Raw genomic sequence first — 12,287 nt, 5'->3', positions numbered from 1 at the left:
ATCTGGTATTTTTATGGGCTTTTATAACCTTCAAAGGTGATCTGACACAAGTTTTAAGAAAGAATGAGATAAAATTCACTCTAATCTACTCTCAGGAGTTCTTTATGGGAAAAGATTTCACTTGTATTGTTCAAAAGGAATTATCTTCATAATAGAACAAGTTTTCATTGCAGCTAAGAAATACTATAAGCTCTCACAGTACGATTTAATCATTTTGGAAGTCAAGGTGACTGGCTATGAGAGGATGATATCAAATGACCTACACAACAAGGATAGGAAGGGTAATTTGACAAAGACAAAGAAACCCATGGGCAGATGGCTGCCCCACTGTGAGCTGAGTCTGCAATGGGGGACGAGGAGCCAAGAAAGTTTCAAAACACCTATCAAATAAATTTATCTGTTTACATTAAGATTTTTTAAAAAACCCAAAACCAAAAACAAAGATAACCTAAAATGAAAAAATATTTGCATCAGTCTGGGTTTCTTGGAAGTCTGAAAAATTTTGAAGTTTCATACATGGCAAGAATAAGCAGGGTGTTTTCATGAATAAATCCAATGGCATTTGCTTGTTGAAGTCGGACAATGACTCATTGGAAGCAAAGTATAAAGAGGAGGAATTGGTTATATGCCACAAGTCACAATATTTTCCTCTAATAATAATATCACACCAAATATTATAATATAGCATTATAAAGTTAAATTCTGGGGGACAAATAGAATTCATGGAATGATGAGTAAGGCTGAAACATGATAGCATGACTGTACCTAAAACAGGCTGCTCAAATTCGGAAACTTAAGTCACTTATCTAATCCTTCTAGGATGATGTAAAATGGAAAATATTTTGTCAAGATAGAAGAAAAAGTAAAGGTAACAGCATCTCGTGGAAAGATCTTAAAGTAGACTTTCAGGAATTGTGCCCTGTTTCAAGCACTTTTTCTTCCTATAAGAAGCTTCCCCTGGCAAACATTTTAAATGGGTTGATACCATGCTGTACCCATCTGCGGGCACTGGTGTTCGCTGGAGTAGCCATCATTATACATTCAGAGGAGAGGTATTCTCTGTATATATTAGTGGCAGCAGGATGCCACGATGGTTTAACTCCGAAGACTCAGAAATGGAATTCTTGCTTTAGAACAAAACAAGTAGTGTTGCTAGAGTACACATTTTCTAGCATCCTCTGTGATAAGCTGGAAAGCAGGCCAATGCAAGGTAAGAAGAGATGGTTTGGGAGAGTGGAGTTAAGGGGTCTAGACACATTCCAATATGGTAACTACCTTCTCCAAACTCAAGACAGCTACTCTAATGAGAACTTCAAAGGGCCATGGAGGCAATCCTGAGTCCAGAGTAGGGTTTGCAGATTCAACAATGTTTAAACTTGTACTCAAGGGATATCTCGTGGGGCCACAAGATGAAGACTAGGGAGATGTGCAGCTGACTACCAACTTCAGCCTCTGCTTTGCTTAGATCAGTCAATGAACCCATGTTCAGATATTGTTCTGCTTCTCGGAAGATGCTATACAAATGCAACACAGTGGGTGAGGTTCACTGTGATCTCGCAGTCCTTCATAGCGCAGAGCCAACACTAGCAGCATCTGCAGTGCTGGGCATGACACAGCTAAGCTCCCCAATGGAAAGAAGGTACAAGAAATATGCTTCAGAAAACACAAATAAAGAGAAGAGAAGGGCACACATGGAAGCTCCTAGAACCAGCTGTGTGTGTAGGTGTGGTAAGATGTTCAGAGAAACTTAAAAACCACTGGATTCTGGGCCAGAAATTTGTAATTGCAGTAGGTGTGAATTTACTGATGACACATTGCCTTTTTTTTACAGCAGTATTTCTCCATTTTTTAACTCATTCACAATTGATAATTAAAAATCTCATCCTCCAGTGTCAATATAACCCGTACCCCATCACCCAGATTGAATACCACCAATGATCATGAAACATAAGTCTCTCTGGCTCCATTATTAACACCAATATAGTATGAATTTTAAACATTTAACTCTTCATTTGCAGGCATCACAGACTCCACCTTTTACCTGGTTACCCAAAAGGCAAAAATACACCCATCTATGGACAGAGTGTTAGAGAAACACTTGTCTTTGAAAAATGGCCAATTAACCTTCCCGAGCAGAAATCCTTTCTTAGAAGTGAAATCATCTAAAAGGAAAAATTCATTCTACTTAAATCCAATTCTGAGTTTCCAAAGTGAAAGCCAGAGCTGGGATAATTCTATGACACTCCCACAGGAAAAGCAGTGTGCTATAAATAACCTTCCTGAACTAATCCTCAAGGAGCCCAAATCCTCCATAGTGTAGCACTGACAAGCTCTGTGACATCACTCAAGGTCTCTTCGTTCAGCCTTAGCAGTAAGCTGCTGCTACATGTTTCCTATGATAACCAATCTTGCAAGAATCTCCTCTAACACCCAGAGTAACCTTTCTGCTTCCTACTCACTCCCGAGCTAAATTTTTCTCTTTATCTCATTTGGCAGCAAAGTAGGCATCACATCTCTACCATGCATTACTTCTTTCTACAGGTCACAAAAAGAAGGGAGGAGATGAGAGATGAAGTAGCTCGGGTTCAAGAAAAAGCAAGGATCTGAAGCATGAATTATTGAGGCAATTTCATTGTCAGTCCTGTAGCATAAGTTATAGTTACACAGAAACATCCATGTTCTTGAATGGCTAGACTTCATGTTCCATCAAAGCCCATAATTAAGATACTTTGATTTTTGCCAGGATCACTGTGCCTTTACAAATAGAAGCAACCACATTCAAAGTCACATGATTTTTCAGGAGCTTTCCTTCCTATTTTCTAGAAAAGAGAGAGCTGCAGAAACCACACTGAATATTTAAGCTCTAAATTACCTACAATGATCAACCTTGGAACATTTGGTGGTAATGAAAAATTTTCCCAAAACACAAACCAAAATCAACTCACCATGTTGAACATACTCTGGTCTGCCTGCATTGTGAACAATGAAGTATCCTGGAGTTGAAAAGTGGGGACAAAGTAGAAGATTCCAGATTATTAGGGTTTTAGTTAATTTGCCAAAACAGCAACAGCAAAGATATCATTTAAATCAGTTTCTATGAATTGCATCAACAAATACATTATAAAGATTCATTTGTCTCGTTTAGTTTAAATCAAAAGCAAAAAATGCAAATATAATTTCTGGCAGTAGTTATTTTAAATATAAATCTGAGCTAGCAGAAATCAATAATACGATGAGAGGCATTCAACAAAGGGCAGAGTTTTCAAAGGCATTATTGGTCTGCAGCTTCTCTCCAGGACATCAACACGGAGTCAGAATTTAGTGGATCTAAGCTATAAATTTAAGCATTTTAAATGTTGGATTCTTAATCTTATTGCTTCATCAAAGTGTGACGTCTATAAATTAATTATGAGCCATAATTTAAAAATTGTATGCAATATATTCATTTGGGATATGGATTGTAAAAAAAAATCAAGTTGGAGACAAGCTAAGGGAACAGTGATCTCAGGGAGAATCTTCATTCCCCATTATACGGGTAACCTGGCTTTTACCCTCCAGACAAGAAACCAGAAGAGTCTCTCCTGGGTAATCTAACCAGTTCAAAGGGGAAAAAAGTCCCTAAATAATCAGATATCAACGGTTCTCCCAAAGAAAAGATGAGCCAGTGACATTTGGTCAAAGATGGAGGATTGCACACAGGCATTTACCTCTGTTGCCTCCAGAATCCAAACCAGATAACAAGATGAAAATTAATTTTTAAAGGCATAAACCCATAAGGGTAAAAAGAATGGAAAGAAAAACAGCCGCAACAAAATTTTGAAATTAAAAAGCAAACAAATGGACAGTAACTTGGAGGATCTAAAGTCTGCACTGTAAGTTGATGCAAAAACGCCAAAAACAACCCAGTTCATTACTCATAAATCCCAATGGATCAACAAGTAGATGGACCTAGACAGTGTAATACAGAGTGAAGTAAGTCAGAAAGAGAAAATCAATTACTGTATATTAACGCATATATGTGGAACCTAGAAAAATAGTACAGATGATCTTATTTACAAAACCAAAATAGAGACAGACATAGAAAACCAATGTGTGGGTACCAAAGCCGGGGAGAGAGGAGTTCGGATGAACTGGGAGATTGTGGTTGACATATATACACTATTGATGCTATGTATAAAATAGAAGGAGTATATTGTCACTCTGCTTATTTAACTTATATGCAGAGTACATGGTGTGAAATGCCACACTGGATGAAGCAAAGCTGGAATCAAGATTGTCGGCAGAAATATCAATAACCTCAGATATACAGATGACACCACCCTTATGGCAGAAAGCGAAGAACTAAAGAGCCTCTTGATGAAAGTGAAAGAGGAGAGTGAAAAACCTGGCTTAAAACTCAACGGTCAAAAAACTAAGATCATGGTATCTGGTCCCATCACTTCATGGCAAATAGATGCAGAAACAATGGAAACAGTGAGAAACTTTACTTTCTTGGGATCCAAAATCACTGCAGAGGGTGACTGCAGCCATGAAATTAAAAGACATTTACTCCTTGGAAGAAAAGCTATGACCAAATTAGACAGCATATTAAAAAGCAGAGACACTTTTCCAACCACAGCCCTGCAGGATGGCTCCCGCAAAGAAGGGCGGCGAGAAGAAGAAGGGCCGGTCGGCCATCAACGAGGTGGTGACAAGAGAATACACCATCAACATTCACAAGCGCATCCATGGAGTGGGTTTCAAGAAGTGTGCCCCTAGGGCACTCAAAGAAATCCGGAAGTTTGCCATGAAGGAGATGGGAACTCCGGACGTGCGCATCGACACCAGGCTCAACAAAGCCGTCTGGGCCAAAGGAATCAGGAATGTCCCATACCGGATGCGTGTGCGGTTGTCCAGAAAATGTAACGAAGACGAAGACTCGCCAAACAAGCTCTACACTCTGGTTACCTACGTGCCCGTCACCACCTTCAAAAATCTACAGACAGTCAATGTGGACGAGAACTAATTGCTGATGGTCCAATAAAGTTATTGAACTGTCAAAAAAAATAAAAAGCAGAGACATTACTTTGCCAACAAAGGTCCATCTAGTCAAAGCTATGGTTTTTCCAGTAGTCAGGTATGGAGGAGAGATTTGGACTATAAAGAAAGCTGAGCACAGAAGAATTGATGCTTTTGAACTGTGGTGTTGGAGAAGACTCTTGAGAGTACCTTGGACAGCGAAGAGATCAAGTCAGTCAATGCTAAAGGAAATCAATCCTGAATACTCATTGGAAGGACTGATGCTGACGCTGAAACTCCAATACTTTGGCCACCTGATGCGAAGAACTGACTCACTGGAAAAGATCCTGATGCTGGGAAAGACTGAAGGCAGGAGGAGAAGAGGACGGCAGAGGATGAGATGGTTGGATGGCATCACCAATTTGATGGACAGGAGCTTGAGCAAACTCCGGGGATTGGTGATGGACAGGGAAGCCTGGTGTGCCGCAGCCCACGGGGTCGCAGTCAGACACAACTGAGAGACTGAGCTGAGCTGAGCTGAATGAGAACCTGTGGAATAGCTCAGGGAACGCTACTTGGCGTTCTGTGGTGACCGACACGGAAAAGAAATCCCCCCAAAAAGAGGGGATGTACGTATACATACAGCTGATTCACTTTTCTGTAGAGCAGAAACTAACAGCATTATAAACAACTATACTCTAATACAAATTAATTTAAAAGAGAATTATAAACTAGGTACCATGAGAAATGGAAGTGAGGGTGGTGCAAAAGCCAGGGGAACTGGTTGAAAGTCTACTGATTACTTAGACCTGGAGATAGTCTCGTATTTGAAAACCAAGCAACACCCTCTGCCCCTATTTTCAGAGGCTGAAACAGAGGGTCTCTGGAGTCTCTGGACTGAGGGACACACAGGAAAGTATATTAGGAAAGTAGAGGAATTAATTGAATGTTTACATAATAGAGACAAGGGCTCCTCCACCCCCAATTACTTCCCCATTCAACTCCAATTAACCTGGCAACCAGGCTTGAACCCTGTACTCCCCCTCCGGCCCCCACATACCCAGACAGGAGACCAGAAGAGAGAAACATGACCAGCTTGAGAGAGAAGGAAAAAAGTTAAAAGGATCTGATACCAGGAACTCCTCAACAGAAAAGATGAGCCAGAAAATCCTACAATAAAATCCATAGTCAATGAGTCCCGCCTACTTGTACAAGTCTCTCAGTTTTTCAGTGACCTCCTCTCAAAGAGACAGCCAAGGTCACCAGACATGTGAGGAGTCTCAAATATTCAAGGGATACTGAATAGCTTTTAAAAAGTGGAAGAAACAAAGACTTTACACCTTTGGGAATTATTAATACCCTTGGAGATATAGTGGAAGATGGTATATTCATAACATAAGAAGATGCTATTCAAAAAGAAATATTCAGTAAACAAAAAGCTTATGGGAATTTAAATATATATATAGAAGTTAAAAAATCTGTTAGAAAAGTTGGAAAGCATAGAAAGAGAAAAGGAAAAAGCAAAAAAAAAAAAAAAATAGGAAGACTAGCTCAAAAAGTCAGAACATGAAAAAGAGAAGTGTTGCAAAACAAGAAAACAAACCAAAAAATATGCAATTTTCAGATTAAAAGGGCCTAGTACAACGTATGAAAACAGATTCGGACCATAGTACATCATTGTAAAATTTTAGAAACATGGGTATAAAGATTACATAGACTTGCAGAGAGAAAAGGTGACAGGGGTATACAAGCACATAGAGAAATAGAGAGATAGGGTTTCTTACAAAACATCAAGAATCAAAATGACAGTTTCTCATCAAAGACAAATCCTATATGGTATCACTCATATGTGGGATCTTAAAAAAATGATACAAATGAACTTATTTACAAAAAATAAATACATTCAGAGACAGAAAGCAAACATGGCTACCAAAGGGGAAAAGCAGGGACAGATAAATTAGGAGTTTGGGATTAACAGATACACGCTACTATATACAAAATAAACAAAGTCCTATTACATATAGCACAGGGAACCATACTCAATACTGTGATTAAACCATAATGGAAAGGAATAGGGAAAAATTATATATTTGCATAACTGAATCACTTCACTGCACACCTGGAACTAACACAACATTGAAAATCAATTATACTTCAATAAAATTATTTATTAAATGTTAAAAAAGATGTACCCAAATTCTTGAAGAGATGGGAATACCAGACCACCTGGCCTGCCTCTTGAGAAACCTGTATGCAGGTCAGGAAGCAACAGTTAGAATTGGACAAGGAACAACAGACTGGTTCCAAATGGGAAAAGGACTGTATGTTGTCCTGTATGTTGTGCATACATCAAGGCTGTATGTTGTCATCCTGCTTATTTAACTTATATGCAGAGTACATCATGAGAAACGCTGGGCTGGAGGAAGCAAAAGCTGGAATCAAGATTGCCAGGAGAAATATCAATAACCTCAAATATGCAGATGACACCACTCTCATGTCAGAAAGTGAAGAGGAACTAAAAAGCCTCTTGATGAAAGTGAAAGAGGAGAGTGAAAAAGTTGGTTTAAAGCTTAACATTAGAAAACTAAGATCATGACATTTGGTCCCATCACTTCATGGGAAATAGATGGGGAAACAGTGGAAACAGTGTCAGACTTTATTTTTTTGGGCTCCAAAATCACTGCAGATGGTGATTTCAGCCATGAAATTAAAAGACGCTTACTCCTTGGAAGGAAAGTTATGACCAACCTAGATAGCATATTAAAAAGCAGAGACATCACTTTGCCAACAAAGTTTCATCTGGTCAAGCCTATGGTTTTTCCAGTGGTCATGTATGGATGTGAGAGTTGGACTGTGAAAAAAGCTGAGCGCCAAAGAATTGATGCTTTTGAACTGTGGTGTTGGAGAAGACTCTTGAGGGTCCCTTGGACTGCAAGGAGATCCAAGCAGTCCATCCTAAAGGAGATCAGTTTTGGGTGTTCATTGGAAGGACTGATGTTGAAGCTAAAACTCCAGTACTTTGGCCACCTCATGCGAAGAGCTGACTCACTGGAAAAGACCCTGATGCTGGGAGGGATTGGGGACAGGAGGAGAAGGGGACGACAGAGGATGATGAGATGGCTGGATGGCATCACCGACTCGATGCACATGAGTTTGAGTAAACTCAGGGAGTTGGTGATGGACAGGGAGGCCTGGCGTGCTGCGATTCATGGGGTTGCAAAGAGTCGGACACGACTGAGAGACTGAACTGAACTGAACTGATGGAAACCAAAAAGAAATGACATTTTTCAGTGGCAACACTAGGAGATAGAATTGAGTGGAACGATGGCTTCAACATTCTAAGGGAAAATAGCTTATAACTTATAATATCCAAACAGTCTATTAGGTACATGAGGACAGAGATACTTTCAAATACAGGAAGTCACAAATACATGCGTCTTGTGCACACTTTTCTCAGGAAGTTACTGAAGGATGTGCTCTATCCAAATAAGGGATTTAACCCCAAATGAGGGTGATTTGTATCCTGAAAAGAGTGGATGGACAGAAGAGAGGTGACACCACCCCCACAGAAGATGTGATGGGAGACCCTGTGATTATAACTGTGGCAAGTCATAACCCATAGCATTTCCAGGTCTGATTAGAACAGTCCCGAAGAACAGTTTCAATGTTCAATAGAATGAAACTTTATGAATGTTTAATGTTTTGTGAAAGAGAGCAGATTTTTATAACCACAGAATATGTGGTTGAATTAGTAATAAGTACCCAGAAAATGAAACAAACAAATAAAGAAGGTCACAAACAAATAAACAAGCTCACAAACAAGATCCTACAATTACTTCTTCCAAGGAAAAAAATGTTAGCCTAAAAGGAAATGTAAACTTCATCACTTGACCAATAAGAGCATTTATAGCACCATAATAACCCCACCACTGACTGGCTGGCTGGCTATCATGTCACTGGAAGGGCAGGAAGCAGAGAGAGAGATGTGGACTCTGAGGGCAGCAGATTGAAGACACTTGAGTCTTCCAGAGAGATGCTGCTGCTGCTGCTAAGTCGCTTCAGTCGTGTCCGACTCTGTGCAACCCCACAGATGGCAGCCCACCAGGCTCCGCCGTCCCTGGGATTTTCCAGGCAAGAACACTGGAGTGGGTTGCCATCTCCTTCTTCAATGCATGAAAGTGAAAAGTGAAAGTGAAGTTGCTCAGTCATGTCTGACTCTTCGCGACCCCATGGACTGCAGCCTACCAGGCTCCTCCGTCCATGGGATTTTCCAGCAAGAAGGAGCATTATAAGAAAGTCATAACACATATAGTGGTGAAACCACAGAATCTGCTACAAGGTGTGAAAATATTTTCCTTTAAGAAGCAGGAAATGTAGGTAGGTGGTATAAGATGGCCTGAAGTTTAAAGTTTTTGCTTTTCTTCAACAAAAAAAATCCTTTTAAATTGTGCTACTCTTTAAATGATGTGCATTTATAACTGATAAAAATACAAACTTTAAAAATGAAACATGAATAACTGTTCTTAAAACCCAATCTTTTGAAAGAGTTCACTTCTTTCACTTCTATGGAAAGATACATTATCATCTGTGTGTGTGTGTGTGTGTGTGTGCATGTATCTGTATTCAGGTGCAGGTGTGTGAGTGGGTTTTCTCTTTTTATAGATAACATGCGGTAAAGTAGTCAAACTTTTAAATGGAGAAATTCTGAAGGCTGAAATTCAAAACTGTTCGTGTCTAAGATCTGAGGCAAAACACTCATCACAGATAGGCAGATACATGAAGTTTCCCTTGAAGAAGTTTTCAGAACTTTTCCATGACTTGATAGCCATGTGGTCTGCTTTTCATATGGGTTACACTGTCCATCTGTTGGGACACATACAGTGAATGGAACGGTCCATTGTGTGGCCCCTCCTTCACAGACTTCCAAGGAAAATGCTGACTTATTGGCCAGAGCCAACCTGGTCAGCGGTTTGTGATCTTCCAATGGCTCCTTTCTGAAGAACCACTGAAAAAATAAGGTTCTGTGTAGTATGACTCTTAAATGAATCTTTAGGAGGAGGCTCCTAAAAATCACTCATATTGTCTAAAGAGCCATTTCATTAGATCAAACCAATCCTATCTCTTCTTTTCCAACATCTGAGCCTAGCAGATCTCTCAGATTAAGACAACTTCAAATTTCTAGTAGAGGAATCATCAGAATTCCATAGTATACCTTATTACCAATAGCCAATTAGTGTCATGGAGCACTTAGTATGTGCCAGGCTGCTAGACTAAGTCTCTGCACTGGCATCTCACTTAACCTTCACAACAACCCTGCAACCTTAGTACTGTTACTATTTCCATTACTAAGTTCACAAGAAGTGGGGTCAAATTTTATATTGACATACTTAAACATTATGCTATTCCAGTGATCAGAGGTTCCATATTTTTAAAACTTGCAATGTTCTCAACTGATGCATTTTACCAGTAAATCAATTTCTTACCTGGGTGAATCCATTAAATGAACCTCCAGAAGCCTAAACAAAAATGGAAATCAGAGTATGTTATTTTTTTTTTCATTACTTCTGTAAGATTGGTAAATGTCTATTAGATAAGTGGGAAACTGAAGACTACCACAAATTTTAAAATAATACAAAAGTTTTCCTAAGCATTCAAATGCTTAGGAAATGGAAACGACCATGCTGTATTATTTTAAATAGGCTGACGAAAAAGGGAAACATTCATTTTATAATTATTGCTGGTATGTGGCTAACCAAAACCTACTTTCCTAATAACGAGAACATGATTCCATACAAGAGCCATGAGGGTTTAAACAGTTCTTTTTTTAGCCATCAATAGACTCTAGAAGCACATCCAGTATTTTTCTCTAAATACATCACTTTAATGAAAAGCTATTATGAGATTTTATAGTTTCAATGGACCTTGGTAGAAATGTTTCATGTGCTTTTATTGGGGTGTAACCACTTTAGGAACAGTAAATTAGTCTGGTTTTTTAATATATTTTAGTGCTTGAACGATAAAACTGAAAGTAGAAAGAATAAACACAATAAATGGGATGGTAAGATAGACTCTCATCAATTCCCAACACAATCATTCTGCTTTTTCCCCTTGTCATTTTGGTTGTCTTTTCGGTCTGTTTTTTGTCAACCTATTTGTGTTTGGTTTGCCCAGATTTCAAGAGGTACATGACAATCTGTCAAGGAGATGAGGGAGACCTTGGAGAAGACAGAGAAGGATGACATAGGTGAGAAACATTAGGAAAAGCAGCCTACAGAAGTCTTTGGCTAATCTATACTACATACTGGGGTAAGTACCTCTTCTTTATCAGCCTCTATTTCCTGGTACAACAATCCATATCTCTGGTTAGCAATTTCATCTTCAGACAAATCTGAGTTGTTGGTGTCATTGTCTTGGGGACTAGCAGAACTCTCAGTGCTAGCAATCTGGGAGGCTCCCAGAACCAGCGGTCTAGCTACCTCTTGGCTTGGTCCCCAGCAGCTACCAATGACTTGTTCCCCACCTACATCTGCAGGTAAATCCACCTCCAGCCCTGTCTCACTTCCAATTGTATCTAAGCGTTCCCTGCAATTATCTAAGCCTTCTATATCTCTGGTAGGCCAGTGGTTAACAGAATCAAGATAACTGGCAAATCCACTTGCTTGGCCACCTGGTATACCAGAGAATTCTACCATTTCTACATTATTCCCTGATGAATCCAAGCTTGGCTGTCGGCTTTGACCTGGATCTGTTCCCCAAGCCTCCATTTTTGCAATTCTTGGCAAGTTAATGGTTTGGCTACAGTTCCTAGTCACTGTCCTTTCAGGTCCCTCTATTAATGAATCCTCTGTCTTACACAAACCCCAGTCTCTTCTGTTTGCATCAGTTCCCAGAGTAGAATTAAGATCTGGCCTACACTGAGTTGCTGCTTCATGTGTTACTGATAAAACAATAGCCTGATTTCCATCCCTGTCAGCTCCAAAAGCATGTAACACAGCCTCACACTGAATCTCTTTAGCATCTGTACTACCCTGTGCTGAGTGATACATTATATTATGGTTAGGAGGGTCTATTAGTTTTTTCTCTTTGTCTTTTCCAGCTAAGAACCATCCCTCTGGGCTGGCATCTTCAGTATTAGACACAGAGTCAGCCTGGGGAGGCAGATTCAAAATATCTGTGTGACTGGCACCATTAGCTCCAGAACCCTCTATAATTTCACAATTACTTACTACTACTTGATGCCCTTCATCTAGCCCTTGGGTTCTGTCACTAAACTCATCTGCTTGATCTAC

At 39.6% G+C, this 12,287-nt stretch overlaps 2 protein-coding genes across 3 annotated transcripts in view; one reads left to right on the top strand and one right to left on the bottom strand.

Moving 5' to 3' along the window:
- AMPH (amphiphysin) overlaps nt 1–12,287 on the bottom strand; it is a 211,833-nt gene that overhangs the window by 28,554 nt on the left and 170,992 nt on the right. For both annotated transcript variants that reach the window (XM_043872511.1, XM_043872510.1), the window contains exons 15-16: nt 10,482–10,514; nt 2,946–2,993 (exon numbers count right to left, since the gene is read on the bottom strand). In XM_043872511.1, the coding sequence (XP_043728446.1) occupies nt 2,946–2,993; nt 10,482–10,514 (81 nt within the window). The remainder of the gene's footprint in view (nt 1–2,945; nt 2,994–10,481; nt 10,515–12,287) is intronic.
- On the top strand, nt 4,601–5,046 carry LOC122674295 (60S ribosomal protein L31-like). The gene has a single exon (XM_043872514.1). The coding sequence runs from the start codon at nt 4,628–4,630 to the stop codon at nt 5,003–5,005; it is 378 nt and encodes a 125-aa protein (XP_043728449.1). The 5' UTR covers nt 4,601–4,627; the 3' UTR covers nt 5,006–5,046.

This window comes from Cervus elaphus, chromosome 18 (genome assembly GCF_910594005.1).
Source record: "Cervus elaphus chromosome 18, mCerEla1.1, whole genome shotgun sequence".
Classification (NCBI taxonomy): Eukaryota; Metazoa; Chordata; class Mammalia; order Artiodactyla; family Cervidae; genus Cervus; species Cervus elaphus.
The sequence above is the reverse complement of the archived record's forward strand: the minus strand, read 5'-3'. Positions and strand labels throughout refer to the sequence as shown.